The sequence below is a fragment of the Sarcophilus harrisii genome, chromosome 5 (genome assembly GCF_902635505.1).
Source record: "Sarcophilus harrisii chromosome 5, mSarHar1.11, whole genome shotgun sequence".
Taxonomy (NCBI): domain Eukaryota; kingdom Metazoa; phylum Chordata; class Mammalia; order Dasyuromorphia; family Dasyuridae; genus Sarcophilus; species Sarcophilus harrisii.
Window position 1 is genome coordinate 58,205,193 of NC_045430.1, and position 22,041 is coordinate 58,227,233.

The following is a 22,041-nucleotide window of genomic DNA, read 5'->3' on the forward strand; positions in this document are numbered from 1 at the left end:
CATAGATCAGGAAATTATCCATATATATATTTGTGTGTGTGTGTGTGTGTGTGTGTGTGTACCCAGGATCACACAGCTAGGAAATATATATACATATATATATATATATATATATATATATATATATATAAAATCATGAGAGCCCATGAGGTCAAAGTGACAATAGAAAGAAAAGAGACTAGTGCTTAGATCAGAGGCTTGAAGTGCACTCGCATATATTAAGCATTAGATGGATGGTCATTCAGCAAGGGAGGGAAGAATCAGAAGAGAGAGTAATGTCACAAAATTCAAGGAGGAAATGTCCAAAAAGACAAGGTATTAAATATATCAGAGAGGTCGAGGATGGGGACTCAGAAAGACCACCAAATTGGCCAGGAAGGGGACACCAGTAGCTTTTGGAGAGAGCAGTTTCAGTTGAGTGATGAGGTCAGAACCCAGATTGCAAAGGGCTGAGAAGTGAGAGGGAGGAGAGGATGTGGAAGCAACCAATATAGACAGGTTATTTTTTTTCCTACAAATTTGGCTAAGAAAAGGAGGGAGAGAGACATGATGAAAACTTGAGGATCTAGTGAAGATTTGTTTTTGTTTTTGTTTTTTAAGGATCTGAGAGACAAGTATATTTGAAGGAATTAAGGAAAGGAAATAGTGACCGAAGATATGTGTGTGTGTGTGTGTGTGTGTGTGTGTGTATGTGTATGCGTGTGTGCATGTGTGAGAGACAGAGACAGAGAGACAGAGAGAGAGAGACAGAGAGAGAGAGAGAGAGAGAGAGAGAGAGAGAGAGAGAGATGATTATTGAGAGGGTAATCTGCTGCAAGGGGGATTGGACAAAGGGCACTGGTAGAGTAGGTATGAATAAATATCATACAAATTAGAATAAATGTGTAAAAGAAACTAAAGTGAAATGTCTGCTGATCTCAGCGTCAGATAACCTGTATTTCATTTCGGACTCAATGACTTTACATCAGTTTGTTCCTCTGAGACTCAGGAGATATTTTATCAATGTAAAATGGATGAGATTTAAGCTAGAACTTGTAGTTTAGTTAGGATATCAACAGGTGGAGGTAGTACCTTACTGTGTATTTCTTGCAAAATGCCTCAGGAAAGGATTTTGCAATGGGGGCTCCCTTTGTGTTGACTGGGTTATACTTCCATATTCTCCATAGCATCTTGCTGGACCTAAGACACTCAATATATCCTTGCTCAATTAATTCAATCAGAAAATATCCAAGCTGACAGGGAACTGTTAGATATCAGTCCAAACCCTATTTTTATGGATGAGAAAACTGAGACCCACACAGATGAAGTGATTTATCTAAGGATACACTGTTAGTGGAAAAGCTTAGGTCAAATCTCCTCTTAATCCTGAATAACCAAATAAGAGTCTGGAATACATAAAAGAAGGAAAATGAGGAAGCAGATAGTCTTTAAAATATTATTTCTTAGGCATTTAATATGTAACGAAAGCAAAAAAACCCAAACAATTCTCTAATTTGACTAATTTAAAATTAAGTTTTTTGCTCTCTTAGGGCCTTGATTCGGACCTTCATGTCTCACTCCTACAAAAAAAAACAAAAAAAAAAAGCTCCCCAACCTGGAAGCAAAAGATAGCTCATTGGCTTTGGAGTCAAAAGGACTAAATTCAAATCCTGACTTTTCTCCTTGTTAATAATAGCGATTCTGGGGACAGTTAGATAGTGCAATAGATAGAACACCAGCCCTGGAGTGCTGAGTTCAAATCCAGCCTCAAGACATTTAATATTTATTTACTAGCTGTGACTCTGGGTAAGTCATTTAACCCCAATTACCTTGCCCTCCCCCCAAAAAAGATAATCGCCATCCTTTATATAGTGCTTTAAAGTTTGCAAAGAACCTTTACAAATCCAATATCTTTTTATTCTCACCACAATCCTGGGTGGTAGGTCCATTTTATGGATGAGGAAACTGAGGATGAGTTAAATGACTTGCCCAGAGTCACAACTAGTTAGCTAGATTTGAATTCGAGTTTTGTGCCCTATCACTGAATCACCCTTATTATTACTTATGTATTTTTGGGTAAACTATTTAATCCTGCTGGGGCTCAGTTTCCTTGGCTTTTCCAATGTTAAATTCTCTGCTCCTATGTCCCCGATCCTATTGCAAGAACTATCTCTCTGTTAGACTCATCCCCCTTTAGTCCTCATTTTGCCCTGTCTCAAAAAAGGCCAAAGCAAGTTATTTTTGTTTTAATAAAAAGGCCAAGTCATTTTTTAAAAATTCAGTTTTATTTCAAGGCATCTTGTTTTCGAACCCACAACAATTGCAGTTTTTATTTAATTATTTAATGCTGAATAGGATTACAATAGGATTTCAGGCGCCTGTCTGAAGCTGGGTCACTTGGGAGGCTACTGCCTTCTCCCTTCCTGGTGGAGGTGGGTGGAGCAGGTCAACAGACATCCCAGAATTGCAGATAATTTTTGCCCACACATCCACTTTTTGGAAAGCTGGCTTGAAAATGAGGTAGGTGTGTGTGTGTGTGTGTGTGCGCGCGTGTGTGTGTGTGTGTGTGTGTGTGTGTACGACTGTGTTTCTCTCTCTAGGGAAACCAACATGCCTTCCGTGTTGAGGTCTTTGCACTTTCTTCAAATGGACCGATTACAGCACAGAGGATGTGGACAGCAGAGTTTTTCCTGTTTGATGTCACACTGCTGCCCTTTAAAAGTCCCTGTAAGAAAGGAGGGAGACTCATCCAAATTCCCAGACTAAGTGTCCACAGGGAGGAAGAAGAAAGCTCTGAACAGGCAGAAGTGGGGGAAAGAGTGTCTGATTTCAATCCCTTCAAACCAGCCATTCAGAGAACATCAGGATGTCAGGGGGTTGCCTCAGGCTCCTATTCTGTGCCCTGTGCAGCTTAAGGGCCATCCAAGCCTTCCCCAATGCTTCCCCCCTGCTCAGCCTTGGCTGGGGGGGTCTGACTCACCTCTATACGGCCACAGCCAGGAACAGCTACCACCTGCAGATCCACAAAGATGGCCACGTGGATGGGTCTCCTCATCAAACCATCTATAGTAAGTAGAGGGTCAGAACTCAAGAAATGGGGACTCATCAATTTGACTGCCGGTTAAGGGAAAAATCCAAGTTTTGTTGGCTGGAAGGTGTCTCTAAGAGATCCTATGGTTGACCCAAGTAGAGCAATAGCTAATCCATCTGCCATTGCTGTCAAATCATTAGGCAGAAGGAAGCAGTGGTGATGGTGAAACAGCCAAATAAAGGACTAGAAAGGCTGGGGAGGTTAGATAAGACAGATTCATATTGGATTGTGGATTTGGGACAATTCGTTAGCCAGCAAAATCACGGAACTTTCTTCTCTGAAAATCTCTGTCAAATCACAAAGATAAATTGGATCATATAGTCCCCTAAAATTTCCTTCCTGACCTTTTTATTTTCTTTTCCCTCCATCTCCTTCTCCTCTCTTCCTTTATTCATTCATTCATCAAAGGAGGGATGGTATTTGGTATAGATAAGAGTACCAGTTTTTTAATCAGAAGAGCCGAGTTCAAATCCTATCTCCACTAGTTGGTGTTACTGTAATTTTTGTCAAATTATTTCATCTCTGCCTCATTTTCCTCATCTGTAGAGTAAGATCAGGCATTTATAAAAGTCTTTAGGGACTTCTTGTATAATATCTCAAAGTTCATAAAGCACTTTTTTCTAAAAGATCTCATGAGAGCTTTACAATAACTCTGGGAGGTAGTCTCATTTTGTAGATAAAGAAATTGAGACACAAGGAAATTTAAACAACAGGGCATGTTAGTAGGCTAAGAAATATCAGGGTCTGGATTCTAACCCGGGTTCTTCCTAGCTAGGAGTCCTTTCCACTAAACTCTGCTGCTTCTCTAGAATTATTAAAGTTTTTTGTCTCATGGACCCCTCTTCTGGCAGTTTAGTAAAGCCTTATGGACCCCTTTTTAAGAGTAATGTATGGCAATGTAAATAATAGGATTACAAAGAAAACCAATTGTGTTGAAAACAAGTATAAAAATTTAAAAATGTATATATAAGCTTATAGATCTCAAACTCAGGATGTCTAGACTAAATGATCTAAAAGTTTCCTTCCAGTCATGGGACTTACAAAATTCATTACAAATATTATCTTATTTTATACTCATCATCACCTGTGGAGGTGACTAATATTATTATCCACATATTACTGATGAGGAAACTGAGGCAAATAGGTTAAGTAACTTGCTCAGGGTCACACAGCTTGTTAGCATTTGAGGCTGAATTTGAACTCAGAACTTCACGAATACAAGTTTAGCTTAGTCCATGGGATAGGGACTGAATTGATGATTTGGATATTATCCTGAATTCTCAAGTGACAAAGTTCCCCCCCCCCCAAGGCAGATTGCCATCTTCTCTGCAAATTATATTCCTAGAAAATTGCTTAAAACAATTTATAATCAAATAACTTATCTAGCAGCCCAGAGCCAGGAAGTATCAAAAGCAGAATTTGAATCTTGATCTTCCTGGCTACTTTATTTTTGAATTTTTTTTTGTTTTTTTGTTTTTTTGGTTTGTTTGTTTGGGGCTTTTTATTTTTTATTTTATTATTATTATTATTATTATTATTATTTTTGCTGAAACAATTGGGGTTAAGTGACTTGCCCAGGGTCACATAGCCAGGAAGTGGTAAGTGTCTGAAACCAGATTTCAACTCAGATCTTCCTGATCTCTACCTACTGCACCAAAGCTTCCTCCCTGGCTATTTTATTATCTCTATTTGACAACCGAGCAAACTGAGGCATAGAGAGAACAGGCATTGTCCATGATCTAATATGTGACACAGCTGTGAGTATAGATAAGGGTGGCAATTTGGTATATTAACAGATGCAATGGTTCAATGAAAAGAGCATTTTAAAGAGAATCACTTCATAGGATTGAAATGAGAACCAAATGAGATGCCAGTACACTAAACTGCCTTTGTAAACCTTAGTGTGTGATACAAATGTCAGCTCTGATTATTATTAGTTTAGGCAATACCTTTCATTTTGCACATGAAGAAAGAGAAGCAGTGATGTGTGGGCAAATGTTTAACAATCAGCTTTTGGGGGGTTGGGAGGGCAGAAGGAGGGCAGTGAATGGGAAATGTATGCAATGGTATTTTTACATTTAACCTATTATTAACATTTTCTCCATCACTTTCTTAAATCTAGGTTTCTTAAACTAACCAAATGATAAATAGAGCTCTGATTTATAGCAATATCCAAGGTGTAAATGTTCACACTGAAAATTTAACAATTAGCTCCTCAGTAGATTGGAGCTGACACACTCAGTACAAACGATAAAGGTGCCAGTAGGTAACACAACAAATAGTAGGTGATAGAGCCAGGGGGAAATGTAAGCTACTATGGGATAGAAAAAAGGTGATTTCAGGACCTCCACAATTAGTGTCTTCTATAGTTACCATAGATCATCAATTTCTCCTTGTGTAATAGATGTGTCTCCTCTTGTCCTACCTCAAGCAGTTGAGTAGCTTATGATATGACAGCCCTAAAGGGAATGAGGGAGACTAAATGACGTAAACAGACATATTTAGACTATGGACTTTAGGATAGCTTACCAAGGGAGGGTGTGGAATTATCTTCTCTGAAAATCTCTAAATATAGTCCTGCTCCACCACTATCTATGTCCTATTGAACATGGCATTTTATTTTTTAAAGTCCAAGAACTGAATCATTTTTAGAGCTTAAAGAGATCTTTAGTCCTCCTGAGTAAAAGTATTTGGCAATACAAAGGGTCAGAATGTCCCAAAAGTTTAAGTGAAGTTGTAAGCTTTAATAGCTTAAAAAGCATTAATTAGATAGCTTTAATTTCTGTTCTTTAGAGCAACTGCCTCATAAATATCCTGCTTAGCTACCAGGATTCACTAGCTTTAATCGCTTAAAACTCAGACTAAGGCATTTCAAATGCATTCTAAATAGTAAAACAGATCCTGACTTCAAGAAATTTATAATTTAGCTGGGGAGAGAAAATATGCATACAAAGATAGCTAATAAAACTATGCAGTAAGTGATAAACTAGTAGTCTGGCTGTATAGATAAAATAAGCCGATAACCTAGTATAAATAAGAAATGCCAAAGGAGGACAGAAAAGTATGAGAAAGTATTTCTAAATACCAAGAAAGTTATAGAACACAAAGAGCACAATAGAAATTTGGAAATAATTAATTTTTAAATTAAAAATTGAATCCAATGACAAATATCCAGTGCTGGAGAAATCTGAACAACTGAATGGGTTGGGATCGTTTCCATCACACCCCTATCCCCCACTCAGTTATATTCTAGTACAAAGGTATGTAATACATACTCTGGCATGTGGCCCAAAGCATTCCCAAGTGTGCTGCACCAGATTAAATGCAATTATGAAATATTTACTTATATAATTATAAATACAACAAAACACAGATAACATTACACTTTAAACAAATTAATAATGCCATCTGTAATAATCCTTCTAAATGGATTAATAGTTCCCGTTCTTATTTGAATTTGATATCACTGTCCTAAGAGACAAATTCTTCAAATTCTAAGATAAAATTTAAAAATATTTTTATTTATATCTATTATACTAATATTATTTTTGTTTTCAAAAATATCCCTCATTAAAAAACATTCCTTATATAAATAAAAAGAGAAGAAAAATTTTCAGGAAAACCGATTTTAAAAAATTAAGCCATTTTCCCGTATATTTGATATTCCATACTCTTTTTTCCGCTACCTCTGCAAAGAAACTATGGAGGAAAGCTTTTCATAAATACGTTACATCTAAAAAGGAGAAAGAAAAGTTGGGGGTAGGAACATTGTATCTAAAAATTGCACCCAAGAGATTGTGTGGTATGTGGTAGGAAACATGCTTGACTTACATACCTGGGAGAGAGCTGGTTAAAATGCAAGCTCTGACATTTCTTAAAGCTATGTGACCTTGGTAAATAGTCTCCCATTTCTGAGCCAGTTTTCTGTCTTATAAAATGGGGGAAATGGGGTTGTTATGAGGAAAAAAATTTTCTTAAAACTTAAAGCATAATGTAAATTCAAGCTATTATTTTCATTGTCTATCACTGGCTAGTTAAATCATGTCAAAATTCAATCGTGTTGGATTATTATAAAGAACAGAGTAACAGCTGGATATAGAGCAGCAATTTAAACTTAGAATTTTATCAAGAAGTCAGCTTGTACAGTGATCTCAAAGTCAAGTCTTTCTGTTTCCCCTTCCCAACCCAATTCTATCTTTTCTTCTTTGAATATTCCAGGTCCATATAAGCTCCTTAAAGGCAGGCACTGCTTAGTTTTATCTTTTGTATACAGAAAGGTTTAATATATCATTATTGAATGAAATTAAGTGCACAATAGTACTCGGTTGATCAAGAGGTATTTATTAAGAATATGCTGGGCACTAGCGATACAGAAAATAAAAACTGTCCTTCTTACCCCTCTCTCCCCCAGAGAGCTCACATTCTATCAAGGGAGGATACAACATATTACATTATAAACAAATGGAGAATATACATGAAATAAATATATTTTAGTGGAGGAAATTGCTGGAGGGGGATAATTGTACTGTCAATTTAAACCAACTGTACATTTTCAGTTTGGATTTCACTTATTTCTTTGGGCAAAATAAAATCTAGCATTCTTGAAAGATAGGAAAACATCATTTCAGAGGAACTGCAATAGACGAAGAGGATAACTTGAATAAATTAAAATAAGGATTGTAGGAGGCAGAATTATTTTTAAACAAAAAAAAGTTTATTATGGAGAAAAAAAATCATTTTTTCTTTTGTTCTATTTCTTCTTTCACCGCATGACTAATGTGGAAATATATTTCCATGATTGTACATGTCAAATCTTATCAGATTGCTTGCTGTCTTGGGGAGAAAAGAAGGGAGAAAATTTAGAATTCAAAATCATATAAAAATGAATGTTGAAAAACTATCTTTACATATAATTGGAGAAAAATAAACTACTACTTACAAAAATAGAAAAAAGAATAAGGAAAGTCTCCTCATGGACAAGATCTGAGTTCAAGGTCCACTTCTGACATGAAGCACCAATTTCCCTAGCCTCTCACTGCCACCAGGCAATTCTGTGTGACTATAAATAAAACTGTTCCTGATTTGCACTGGCAGAGAGAATTTTCTCACTTGGAATTCCCTACATAAATTGTCACAAAGCTGGCCTGAATCTCTTCCTCCCCCCCAAAAATCCCAAACAAACGAACAAATAAGACAAACTAGTGTTATGGTTTTTTGTTAAGAAATTAAGAAGAACCCAAAAATGGAACTACTCAAATAAATTTTAAAAATTGTAATCAACATAGCAATGGCCAAGAAATAGCTTGAAAGATTGTCTTTAAAAAATATCCTCCATGAGATCTTATTCACATGGTTAATTTGTTTTATTTCAGTATTTCAAAGACCAGTGATCTCACTGGTGTGATATGCATGGTCTTCATAAGTTGCCATGGCTGAAAAATTAATCAATTGTCCTGGCTAACCTCTGCAATCTTTGGCATTCTAGCCCTCCAGTGAGAGAAGTACAGCCTGTCACTGGGATGGTACTTAAAGCCTTTCCGGCTGGGCAGAAGTAGCTAGAGGCAGAGACATTGGGAGGCATGGTATATATTCATGAAGGATTTTGGCAAAAGGATTTGCTCAGTAAAGCTTCTTTTAATGTCTACTTACCCTCCTTGTCCTTACAACATATGGTAATATTCATGTCTATATGTGTTTGTACACAACCTGGATAATTGAAAATTCTTGGAAGATAGAGTTGAAACTAATGATTTCCTGAATCTATTCCTCTTAAAACAAACACACACACACACTTCTATAGGAACTCCTATAAACCTACTTTGGTAGTCCGTATCTCAAAACTACTGAAATCAGCCCTTCCTAAAGCCTGAACCATCATCTCTTTCTTTCTTTCCTTATTCTCCTGTTCTTTATGAAAAGAGATAACCATATGGCCTTGGGCAGCATTCTTTTGTGGATTCAAAAATCTTTCATTATTAATGTCTCCTTCTTCCTATTTCTTTTCTCTACTTCTCATTTTTACCTCTTTTCCCTTTCCCCTAGCTCAGTTTTCTTTTTTTGACACTCAATTTCCCTAGTCTCTTATCTTTCATCATTAAGTTTTCTTTCTCCTGAGAATCCATTTACAATTATCATTCATTCTTCCAGACTTTTTGGGAGGTTAAGAGGTACCAAGCATTTTTAAACCCCTTTTATGAGTGGGAATTAGAAGTTAAGAAAAGGGGCAATTAGGTGGTGGTGCAGTGGATATAGCCCCAGCCCTAAAGTCAGGAGGACCCGAGTTCAAATCTGAACTCAGACCAGTTAATCAGCTGTGTGATCCTGGGTAAGTCACTTAACCGCAACTGCCTCAGCTCAAAATGCAAAATATATACATAAAAAGAAGTTCAGAAAAAATAAATACTTGGCTGAGAGTCAGCAGTAAGTAAAACATTGAGACATCTAAACTTGTTTAAATGGACAGTCTTTTGAGAAATTGTGATGCTGGTATTTGTTGGGTAAAATCCTTTTATCTTTAGATACCCAAACTTTCTTTCCAATTATTTTTTTAACAATTATTTTATACAATTATTTTGTAAGGCATAAATACAGAACCCCTCCTTGGAACCTTCTTATCTTAGCACAGAGCCCGGTACAAAGTAAGGACTTAAGTGCTTATTGAATGACATTGTTTGTTCTTAGAACTTGACGTTAGACATTATTACTGGACAGAATCTGTTGGAAGTTTATCTCGCTTCCTTCTGATAGATAATGTGATTGTCTTTTTCTTTTTGACTGAACCCATGATTTCTTTTTTTTTTTTTTTTTTGAATATTAAAACACTTTTATGTTAAACATATTTTACATAGCAATCTTGTGTATTTTTCTTTACATACACAGATTTACCCATGCTTCTCCACCCTCTCCACTTTTATTCTTTCATTCTCTTATTTTTCTTTCAAGAATATCTGATTTTAGGGACATAGCATATTTGGAAATGACTTAGATTTTTAGCTATATAATCCATTTCTACATTTTATAATATTCTTATTTTTTTTATTTATTTATTTATTTTTTATTTAATAGCCTTTAATTTACAGGATATATACATGGGTAACTTTACAGCATTAACAATTGCCAAACCTCTTGTTCCAATTTTTCACCTCTTACCCCCCCCCACCCCCTCCCCTAAATGGCAGGATGACCAGTAGATGTTAAATATATTAAAATATAACTTAGATACACAATAAGTATACATGACCAAAACATTATTTTGCTGTACAAAAAGAATCAGTCTGAATTATTGTACAATTAGCTTGTGAAGGAAATCAAAGATGCAGGTGTGCATAAATATAGGGACTGGGAATTCAATGTAATGGTTTTTAGTCATCTCCCAGAGTTCTTTTTCTGGGTATAGCTAGTTCAGTTCATTACTGCTCCATTAGAAATGATTTGGTTGATTCTGGGTATAGTTAGTTCAGTTCATTACTGCTCCATTAGAAATGATTTGTGAACCCATGATTTCAATAGTATAGGTAACCTCAGTGTGGAAACATCTACTGATACAGATTCGGTAACTTCTGCAATTCATCACAGTTTTAGTTGCTCAGTACGCTATGAAGTAAAACTACTTGTTCAGGGTCACATAGCTACTGTATGTCAGGTGAGATCGCCATTGCCAGATGGATCTTTCTAAAATTCTGTGGAGCTCACAGAAGGGGGCATCTACCAGCTGTGCTTGATCTCTAGGCTCACTCTCCTTTCCTTTCCCTGACTCACTAATGAGCTTTTATGCAGGATAAAACAAGCCTGAAATGGGTCTTGCCATACCCGGTCAGATATCCAAAAGAGGCCTTGTTGTCCCAAAATCATCAGTGCACATTTCAAAACCTCAGGGAACCAAAGTCCTAGCTCTTTCACATCCATAGCTTCATCTGATCTTCAGGGACAGGCACCAGGCCATCCCAGTTTTACAGATGTGAAAGATAAAGTGTCATATTCAGTTTGTTTTATTTTTCCTACTGTATGAATTGTCATTCTAAAGGCATTTTATTATATGCTTTAGACCAGGAAACCAAAAGGTTTAACGAGTTGCTTCCATGGTGTTTGGATTCAAGTCTCTCATGTCTTGAAAGGCCCAAGTATATTTTTCAGGATTTTCTCACTATAATATAGAAGCCTGAGAAAAATCTCTATCTGATAATAATAGTAATGGTGATGATTATGATGATTAATAATAATAATACCAGTAGCCATAGCTATCATTTATATAGCATATTTCCAAATTATCTCATTTTACCATCACATCAAACCTGAGAGGTAAGTGTTCTCATGATTCCCGTTTTACAGATGAAGAAACTGAGGCAGACGGAGATTAAGTGACTTGGCCGGAGTTACTGTGTGATGGGAGAATTGAACTCAGGTTTTCCTAACCTCAGATCTCCCATATCCCAAGAGCAGCTCTCCACTAGTAAGGATGCAGTTTGCAGAATTAAAGGAGGTCTTAAAAAAGGGGAAACAAAATATAATCGATAACAGATTTCTTGGGACACGATGGCCCCCTCCCAAGGGTCTACACAGGACCTGGGTGACAAATGACTTCCTTTTTCTCGCCCGCCTCCTGCTGCCAGGTGGATCTGTAGCGCTCGTAGAAGACGGCGTCAGGTGGTGTTCCCCAGGCGGCTTCTCCTCCTGCTGCCATCCGTCTGGGGAAGCAGGGTCCTTGAAAGTGTCTCATACATTTCGCCCTCGCTCCCTGTAGGTGGCAGCAGATATCGCTCTTAGGCGCTCCGAGATGCACGAACCTCGCTGCCAAAGCAAACATTCCTCTTGGGCCGGTCCACGCTACCAAAAAGGGGAGTTTTTCAGGTTACGCCCTGTCTGGAGAGATCACGGAGTTTTACAGCTGGAAAGCACTGCTCTGGGCACTGCACCTAACGCACACACCAACAGCTTCTCCAACACCCCAGGCGAGTGATCACTCACAGCTTGGAGGAACGAGAAGCGAGTGGTTTGCCCAAGGTAGCATGAGCACTGACTGAGGTATAGTGGAGCCTAAATCCCCTTTCAGTACATTGGAGATTTAATGCATTACAAATACTCTGCAGACTGAAAAGCATTAGACAATGAGTGCTAGACACCGGCTAAAACTGAAGATAAAAATAGAAAAGTGACCTCAAGGAGCTTACATTCTAATAGGGACAGACAAAACATATGGGGAAATACTGGGAATGTGAAAAGGGAATTTTGATTCAGGAAGTCACGGTGATGGTGAATTGATCCACAAGCTATTAACTGACACAGGTGAGTACCTTTTCAGAAGGAACTGTATTACTCATCTGATTACTATCCTAAGAAGAGATAGAAAGAGGAGCAGGACAAACTCTGACAAGGAATATAGCAATACTGCCTGAGTGAATGGCCGGCTGGAATATAAAATAAGTACAGTCTGGGCTAGGGTCTGGGGCCATCCAAGATAGGCCCCAGGATAAGAGTTGCATCAAGAAGTGTATTAACTTTTTACGGGACTGGCGAAAGGGATTTTTTTTTTTTTTTTTAAATCTGGTACAGAAGTCCAGCACAGGGAGTGCTTGTCCACATTGAGAGATGTGGGCTAGGAGCTTCAAAGTTGGGAAGATGATTTGGTAAGACAGAATGTCTGGAGCATGAAAGTGAAACATAGTCTAGACTGGGGTCAGAGAGATAAAGTGAGCAATTCACAACAATGTAAACTATTTACATAAATTACATTTACTAAATAATAATTGTTACTACTATAAATATGAAAAGCATAAGCAAGTGAACAGAAAAGCAATAATGTGTTGGAGAAAGGTTGCTGAAAGTCAGGAGTTATTAAAGTTCTGGCTTTGATATTTGCAGGGTGTTCATTGGCAAGATATTTAATGCTACTTATTCTCAATTTAGCCATAAAATGAGGATAACAATACTTGTGCAAAATCCTTATTGGATCATCTCCCTCAACCTCTTCACTCCTCACTCACACTTGTCCAGGGTTAAGCTCTCCTACAGGGTTAAAAACAACCTCAGATTAAAAGTGCTCCGTGAGTCCCTACTTCTTAAAATTATAATGAGCCCCATTGATACATTAATTTATCTCTACTCAGAGGAAACAATTAGCTCAAAACAAGGGAATGCTAAATTTTCATAACAATGAAATTACTTAGTAAGGATGTAATAAAACATCTCCATAACAATACGGCACACGTTAAATACCTAGTGTCAATGGAAATAATGGACAACTTAAGTTTCACTAGTGGAGAGCCACACTTGTAGGAAAGACATGTGACCAAGGTAGCTTAATAGAGTACTGCTATGGGGCCCTTGGGGCATGGAGATGCATTCTTGGAAAGAACTGGAGCCCTAGTCCTAGGATTAGCAGCGGCCTATTCAGTTTGGTTCTGTTATTCTTAGCTCTCAAGCCTCTCATGTCCTGAGCAAGAAAATCCCAGTTCCAGGAACCTGACCGATACAAACACTGATCTTAAGGCTCTAATTCACACAAGATCAATTAGTTTTATAACTTATAAAGTTATAAGATACGGAAACTGTTCTCTGGATTTAATTAGCTTAGGAGACCAAAGACCAAAGGAACTGACAAGCCAGGATACAAACTGCCATCTGGCTGCTCTTACAGGCTTTTGACTGTGCCATTATAAACAATATGGAGGCAAAGAAGCTTTACCCAACTGATCAGTGCCATATTTTTGCAGAATATCCTTTCCCTTCTCTGAATATCTTTCCCTTGTAAACTAAGCAAACCTTTTGTTAAGAATCAAATATTCTAACATATTCATTCCAATCTCCAAACTAAAGTATTGGACCATCCCTCTCTACCTGATCAGACTATTGGAGTCCTTTGGACACTTGCCCATCTGTTTCAGCTACAGGACAGAATTGATGGAGAGGGAAAGGGAAGAAGAAAAGAAACTCCCATTCCCCTCTTCCTATTTGAGAGAAAGGGAAAAAGGTAGAAATTGAACTTTCTTCAGGGTAATGACTCCCAAGTGGCTAACTTGCTTTTTAAAAACACTAAAGGTGTGGCTCTTCTCTAGACAGTTATTTTCATTCAGTGGCCAAGGCCTTACAATTTCATTAGGTTGATTGATGAACTCTTTGGACTGAAAATTTCTCAGCTGTAAAAATGAGTGGGTTGAACTCGATGACCTCTGTGGTCCTTTCCAGCTCCAAATCTTTCTTCCTAGACTTTGTTGCATTATAGAAATATGAACTCAACTTTCAGGACAAGAGTTCATAAGAGCTCTTATTCCTTAAAAATCTCCTCCAAAAATAAGCAGCAAAAATGTCAACAAAGAACAAAACCTACCAGAAACTCTCAAAAATTAGTTTTCAGGGAGAAAAACTACTCAAAATGAAGAAATGAGAGTTCCAAAAGAATTCAAGATGAAAAAAAATATATATGTTATTAAAACAAATTGAGGCAGAAATAATAGAAGAAAATAGAAGAAAAAGAAAACCAACAGAAGAAAAAGACTGGAAATGAAGCTGATTTCAGGATTATTCATAATGAAAAAAACAATAAAACCTGAAAGCAATGCATAATCTAGTGATTGAGGAAAAGCTAAGTAAAACTATGGTAGATGTATATGCAGTGTGTTTCCCCCATCCTATCTATATTCAATTTAAAAATCAGTCAGATTATATAAATAGTTCAACAAAAATCATTTATTGAAATAGCATTGTTATAAGAGTGGTAACAAAGACTACTCCAATAAACCTGTACTTTCCTATCAATACAGTGTCAGTGGAAAGAGCAGGAACACACATAGAGTATAAAACTAATAGTTGGAACACAGAAGCAAAATAACATTGATGCATTCATTACCTTCTTGTTTCTTCTTCTAGTGGTGTCAATCTCCTTCCCCTGGCCATGTCTCTGCTGGTTATGTCACTTCCCTAGGTCTGCTACTTGTCACAGTTCATGTTAACTCTACAAAGTACTTTTTGGATGAGTCTTTTATTTAGTATGATGTCTCCTACTGATTGAGTTGCTATATTTTTATTTATTTATTTATTTTTTTTATTTAATAGCCTTTTATTTACAGGATATATGCATGGGTAACTTTACAGCGTTAACAATTGCCAAACCTCTTGTTCCAATTTTTCACCTCTTACCCCCCACCCCCTCCCCTAGATGGCAGGATGACCAGTAGATGTTAAATACATTAAAATATAAATTAGATACACAATAAGTATACATGACCAAAACATTATTTTGCTGTACAAAAAGAATCAGACTCTGAAATATTGTACAATTAGCTTGTGAAGGAAATCAAAAATGCAGGTGGCCATAAATATAGGGGTTGGAAATTCAATGTAATGATTTTTAGTCATCTCCCAGAGTTCTTTCTCTGGGCATAGCTGGTTCAGTTCATTACTGCTCCATTGGAAATGATTTGGTTGATCTCGTTGCTGAGGATGGCCAGGTCCATCAGAACTGGTCATCATATAGTATTGTTGTTGAAGTATATAATGATCTCCTGGCCCTGCTCATTTCACTCAGCATCAGTTTGTGTAAGTTTGAGTAACTATATTACAAGATGCCATTCCTGAGAATAGGAAACATATAGAAGAGAGGAATCCTATGTCTCATCCCTCTACCCTCCATCCCTCCATCCATCCATCCATGGCTTTGGAAAAGCACTCTGGAAAAAGCAGAAAGGAAAAGATATATTAGATGAGTCCCTCTTAAGAGCTGGGTTCTTTCTTTATAGCTGGATCTCTTCTTTCTTAATTCCTCCAAACTTACTCAGGCTTTGAAAAAGCTTATATGAAGGCAAAGATAAGACAAAGTGGAAAGTTTTTCATTTTAAATGGCTTTCTCAACAGGTGCCTTGATGATCAGATCAGAGGATGCTGGGCTAGTCATAATAACTGGTGTGATGAGCAGGAGATATCTCTGTATGGACATTAGGGGCAACATCTTCGGATCGGTGAGTCTTGGACTCTGGTTGTGTGACTCGCAGGTTATTGCATGGCTGCTTTCAAAAAAAAGCATAGGATACTAGAATGAAACAATCTCATATGACATTGTTGACCTGCTTTCTCTCTCTCTTTCCCCAAACCAATGTGCTAATATATAAAATGTGGTGAATATACCCAAATTATCTCAATGCTCCATTTTTCTTTATGGAAGACCAAGCCTCACAGGGGACTACTAGAATTTTTGGTTTGCCCAGGTTCTGTCTGCCTTCATAACCTGAAGTCCACAACAGAACAAAAGATTCTGGGTCCAAATCCATCCAGGAATCTGAACCATTGCTATTCCTCTTACAAAAAGGCAGCTTACCTTAAGCCCATCTGAACCCGTTTTCTTATCTTTTAAATGAGAGGGATAGATTAGACCACCTCAAAGATAGTTTGCAACTCTGGTATCCTATTCCATGTAATTAAGTATATTTGTAGGAAGCTAAATTGTGGGGGAACTCAGATGAAGTAGGAGACTTGAAGAATAAGCTTCAAACTCAGTGTCTGGCATTCTGCAAAGTAAATCAATTGAAAACCTTACCTTATGCAGAAGTTGCAAGTGAAAAGAGTGTTAGTCATTGTCAAAACAGTTTTTTTTTTTTTTTAACCAAAGGATTTCTGCATGTGCAAGCAATTAAATATTAAATATATTTATATGAATAAATATTAATAAAATATTAAATCAAGAAATTATACTATCACCAGATTTTATTACTTGTTAGTTATGAAACTGCTCCTGATGCCATTTATATTTCCTTTCTCCTTAATAGTGGAGCATGGGTAAAGTATGCTAGATTTGAATCATGGCTCTGCTATGTATAACTTCTGGATCATTCAATCTCCCTGCCTAGCAATTAGATATTTGAGGAGATACCACATTTAAAATGCAAATCCCTGTAGATATGGAGTCTAGATGTCCTAGGATGAAATAATGGAAGTGCCTTGAAGGATTGGGAATTTAAACAGGCGATAACTTGTAGGAAGGGGAGGTGGGAAGAGGGAGAGACAATTTTAGAGCATGGGAGAGTGCTGGGTGTAACAGCCCTAAATGGGGTTCTGTAAGGAGGGAATGGTTATAGGCAGCCAGATGCAGCCTTGAGGCCACTGACTACCTGAGAGGTAAGTGAAAGATTTAAGAAAGGGACACAGAAAAACAGAAAGATTACCAAATACAATGTTAAGACTGACTTTTTTTCCCCAAAAAACTCTAGTGGGAAGATCCTCCTTTGGCTTGGTGGGCTATTCTTGCATCATTACTTGCATTTCCTTAACTATAATTGTCCCACTTCTCCCTCTCCACCTAACTCCCAACCATTCTGACTGTGAGAACGGATCCCTTTTTCTCAATCCCTGCTGCCTATGCTACTTTAAAAACTTCCAGCATCTGCTTCAATAAGCTGGCTCTATAGTAAACGGACAGGAAGAACCTGAGGGATGTCGAGGGTTAGCTTTTACAATTAAGTATACCACAAGCTTGGGAGAGGACACATTTACCCAGATATTCAAATACCTTAGAAAGACGTGTCTTATGGTTCTCAAGGTAATTACTCCCTTGATCTTGACATATAACCTATTCTGAATACATTGCCTGCAAGATGGCTGACCTTATAGTAGATTCTGAAGTGGAAGGATGAAACCAACATATCAAAGACAGGAAGAAAATGGTTTTCTCCAATCAGAGAATTCAGTTCGCTGCCATCAACACAGCTTAATAACCATGAAACTCTTAAGTCCTTGTCCTCATAACTACCCGCACGTTGAGTTTGAATACTTCTTTCTTGTTTATAAACCCAAATAGCCTGATGTTATAATTGGAAACATATCAGATCTTGAGCTTATCTTGCAAAGAGGGAATGCCTTGTAGCTGGAAGAATTAGGAATTAGGAAGCCGATATTAGAATCATAGCTTCAACCCTAACAGCTTTTCCACCATCAGTTAGCTCTATAATATTTCTGACTCTTCATTTCCTCATTTATAAAATGGGTCTAGTGACTCTTTTCAACAATGAAGTGATTCAGGTCAATTCCAATAGACTTTTGATGGAGAGAGCCATCTGAATCCAGAGAGGATCGTGAGGATGTGGATCACAAGATAGTATTTTCAACTTTTTGTTGTTTAATGCTTTTTTTTTCTTTTTTTTTTTCCTTTTTGATCTGATTTTTCTTATGCAGCAGGATAAAAGTGGAAATATGCATAAAAGAATTGCACATTTAATATATATTGGATTACTTGTTGTCTTGGGGGGGGTAAGGGGGGAGGGAGAAAATTTTGGAAAACAAGGTTTTGTAAGGTTGAATGTAGAAAATTATCTTTGCACATATTTCGAAAACAAAAAAAGCTATTATTTAAAAATAAAAAAGAGTCTAGAGCTTAAACTACCTACCTTACAGGTTTAAAAGAAAAGTGTGAAATGCATATATCTCGTATATAAAAAGCTATAATAAAAAAAAAAGTGTGTGGTAGATTTAAGATGACACTATTTCTGTATTGAGCCTGAAAATGCAAAAGGAGTCATTAAGCCAGTCTTCACCTGGTTCCTTCTCTATTCTTTCAGCATTTCTTCAGCCCAGACAACTGCAGGTTCAAACACCGGACATTAGAAAATGGGTATGACATCTATCACTCTCCCCAGAACAACTTCCTGATCAGCCTTGGCAAGGCAAAGAGGGCCTTCCTACCAGGGATGAACCCACCTCCTTACTCCCAATTCCTGTCTCGGAGAAATGAAATCCCCATAATACACTTCAATACACCTGAACCCCACCGGCATACCAGGAGTGCTGAGAACAGTCCTGACTTGGACCCAATGAATGTGCTGAAACTCCGACCAAGGATAACTCCCTGCTCCCAGGAACTTCACAGTGCTGAAGAGAACAGTGTAGTGGATGATGACCCTTTGGAAGTACTCAGAAATAGCAATAGATTGAAGCCCTATCCTGGCAGGATGAGTTTGGAAAGATGCCTCCATGTCCCCAAGGCAGCTTAAGTGGACTACAAAAATTCCTTTTTCATCATCCCTAATTCATTTTTTTTAGCAGCTAGCCTGTCTTTAAGGGGTTCAGACTCTTTAAACTTTAAAGAACAAGGGAGGGATCATTTTTCCCGACCCCCTTACTATCTTAGGACCCCATGAAAATTAAACCTGGAATACTGTGCTAAGCCCTAGACTTAATGGTAAAGTTCTACTCTCTTTTGCACCTTGACTTGACATTCCAATCAAGAACCTATTGTGGGATGTTTCTCCCTCCTACCCCCCGACCCCCTTCATCTTTAATCTACTGTTAGAGGCTCTACTTTCAACAGATTTTGGCACACTAATAATATCACTCCTGTAACTTCTTCCAGTTTAAAATGATGGAAGATACATAGGTGGTAGGAGAATGCACTGGCTGAAAAACAAGTAAGACTTGGTCCTAAAGTGGACAACCAAACTTTGCCCAACCCGAAGCCAACATGTGCTCTTCTGTGTCCATAATCTTTATCATCATGCTTCTACACTGCAAATCAGGATGAGATCTGTAAAATTAAAAATCCCTCCTCAATCCCACATGTAATCTTGAGACATCCCCTTATAAAAGCCCTTTATTTGCTTATGACAAGTTACTATCCCGACTAGATCCACTTATCTTATTCCTTGAGCCCCTTCTAAGGACTCTCATTGGGAGGAGTTGTTTTGAAAAGCAAGCAGAAGTTGGTTAATATTGAAAAATTTTATCTATTTGGTACCAAGAAGGTACCAGGAAACACGCTAGAAATAACCACAGTTCTCTGACAGAGTGGGATAGATTGCTATTCACTCCCTTATTACATTATAGGCCAGGCCAGAGGGGTCACTTCCAACTTAGCAAAAGTCAGGCAAAGACAGAAGATTAAGCATTTTCCAGTCTTGAAAATCAAAACACTCTATGCACTTTTTCAAGGAACACTGAACCTTTGTATTTTACTAGCCTATTTTTTTTTTTCAAGCTGACCTTAATTTAAAGTCATTCAGTTCAGTCTGCAGCTTCTCTTTGCAATAAGAATAAATTTGAAGTCTTCAGAAGTTTTTAACAAACTTCCTTATCCAAGGTTGGTAACACTATTCTGGATGGTCATAAAAATGTTAGTGTGTACAAAGGGAAGTTGTTCAAAGTTTTCTGTGGCTCAGCAGATTTCCAAAGACCTTTCTGAAAGGCCAATTTTAGTCTTGAAGTTATTCACAGAGATCAGACCAGGCTGCCCATCTTTAATTCAATTCAGTTCAAAAACAAAAATTAATTAAATGACTCTTGTTTGGCACTGTACAAAGCATCAGGGATAGAAGAGCAAAAGGAAAACCCTCTCCCTTCAAAGAGTTTAAATTGTATCGATAGTGGATAATCTGAAGAAATATCAAAGAGGACAACAGTGAAATCCTTATCTGTTTTTCTTCTCAATGGGCTAGGAATGTGTGTGCTTTCTTTCCCTCCTGCAACACTGGCTTGAGCATTACCCTAAAGATGAGGCATTCTATTAACTCCAATTTTGCTGATTGCTTTCATACTAAAAGCATCACTTCTGTGGCTTCCCTGAGCTTAAGATGAAGAATGGAAGATGATGAGTACACTGGCTGCAAAATAACTAAGACTTCTTTCCATACAGACAAAACTCTAGCCCAGTCTGGGGCCCCTTTTTGTTTTTCTATAGGATCCTTTAGCCTATACCATTTCATCACTCCCCTCCTCCTTTGCAAATCAGGATGAGACCTATAAAGCTAGAACCCTATAATTTTCCAAGCCCAAAAGTAACACTGAGAAACCACTTGGTAAATAGTCTTGGAGCCCAAGCTGTATAAAAACAGTAAATAGAGGATTAGTGACCACTAATTTTTACTTTCCTGAGACTGTCCCGATTTCTGGACATGATGCCAAAAAATATAACTTAGTACAGGACAAGAAATTGGGAAATTGTAGAAGTCTAAAACTTTGAGGCTTAACATTTATTAGGTCTTGTTCCAGTCTACCATTTCTGACTTTGAATCTTTCTACCTGAGGCCCCTCTCTCCTCTTCTAAATTCTTCCCTGACTAATCAAATGATATAAAGATTCACACAGGGTCTCACTTCTTTGTTTAGTTTTCTTTGTTCCTATCTTGTTCTGTTAGAGCTCGATTTATTCTATTTTACTTCTTAGAGGAACAACAGTCCTTGGCTAAATTTTTTTCTTTTTTTTTTTCTAAGCTTTTTTCTCCTATTCTGGAATACACAACAAAACTATGCACAACACAAAACAGTAGTGTTTTTGAAAATATATTCATTCTGTTATAGAATCACTAATATCCATTCCTATTGCGGCCCTGACACCAAGAAATGGATGGGAAACCAAGAAGTACTTCTAGAGCTGACCAGTTTGAGTCAACAGTACTAGCAACAGCAGCAGGGAGGCCTCTCTGGCAATCCCTTGTAATTCTAGAAGTGTTCCTTTGGAAGTAAAAGTATTTATTTATTTATATTTTGTCTATCACCTGATATTTATGGATATTTATAATGTATTCCCACTCGTTTCTTTGCTTTTACTTTGTTAAGAAGAAAAATAAACTTTTTCTTAGCCTCAGTAAACTTCTTTCCATTGCTTTATAAGTAGACAAGAGTAATAAAGGAGACTCAGAGACTGGAAACAACCTTGGAAATGATCTTGCTCAAGGAAACCATGTAAAAACCTTTCCTTTTACAGATGAGATGCTTGGGACCAGAGATATGCCCCAAGTTATAGAAGTGCCCAATCCCAAATGGCTTACCTAAGGTTATACAGCATTTATAGGCTACTTTTACCAAATCTTGTGTCTAAATCCTCTGCCCCCTTCTGCTATACCATGTTGCCTCTTGGATGGAGTTGGGAGAATACTACATTTTCAAATGTAGTTTTTTTCCCCCAAAAAACAGAAGGAAACAAAGCAGCTCTATAGCCCTAAAATAATCCCACTGGAGGGAACTGGTACCATAAATTGGGACAGCATAAGATTTGCTCAC

The 22,041-nt window shown here is 37.5% G+C and overlaps 1 protein-coding gene across 1 annotated transcript; it reads left to right on the forward strand.

Annotated features, from left to right (window-relative positions):
- Nucleotides 1-2,709: 2,709 nt before the first annotated feature.
- On the forward strand, nucleotides 2,710-20,651 carry FGF23 (fibroblast growth factor 23). Its single transcript, XM_003771302.2, has 3 exons — nucleotides 2,710-3,047; nucleotides 15,917-16,020; nucleotides 18,610-20,651. The coding sequence occupies exons 1-3, from the start codon at nucleotides 2,846-2,848 to the stop codon at nucleotides 19,039-19,041; spliced, it is 738 nt and encodes a 245-aa protein (XP_003771350.1). The 5' UTR covers nucleotides 2,710-2,845; the 3' UTR covers nucleotides 19,042-20,651.
- Nucleotides 20,652-22,041: the final 1,390 nt, after the last annotated feature.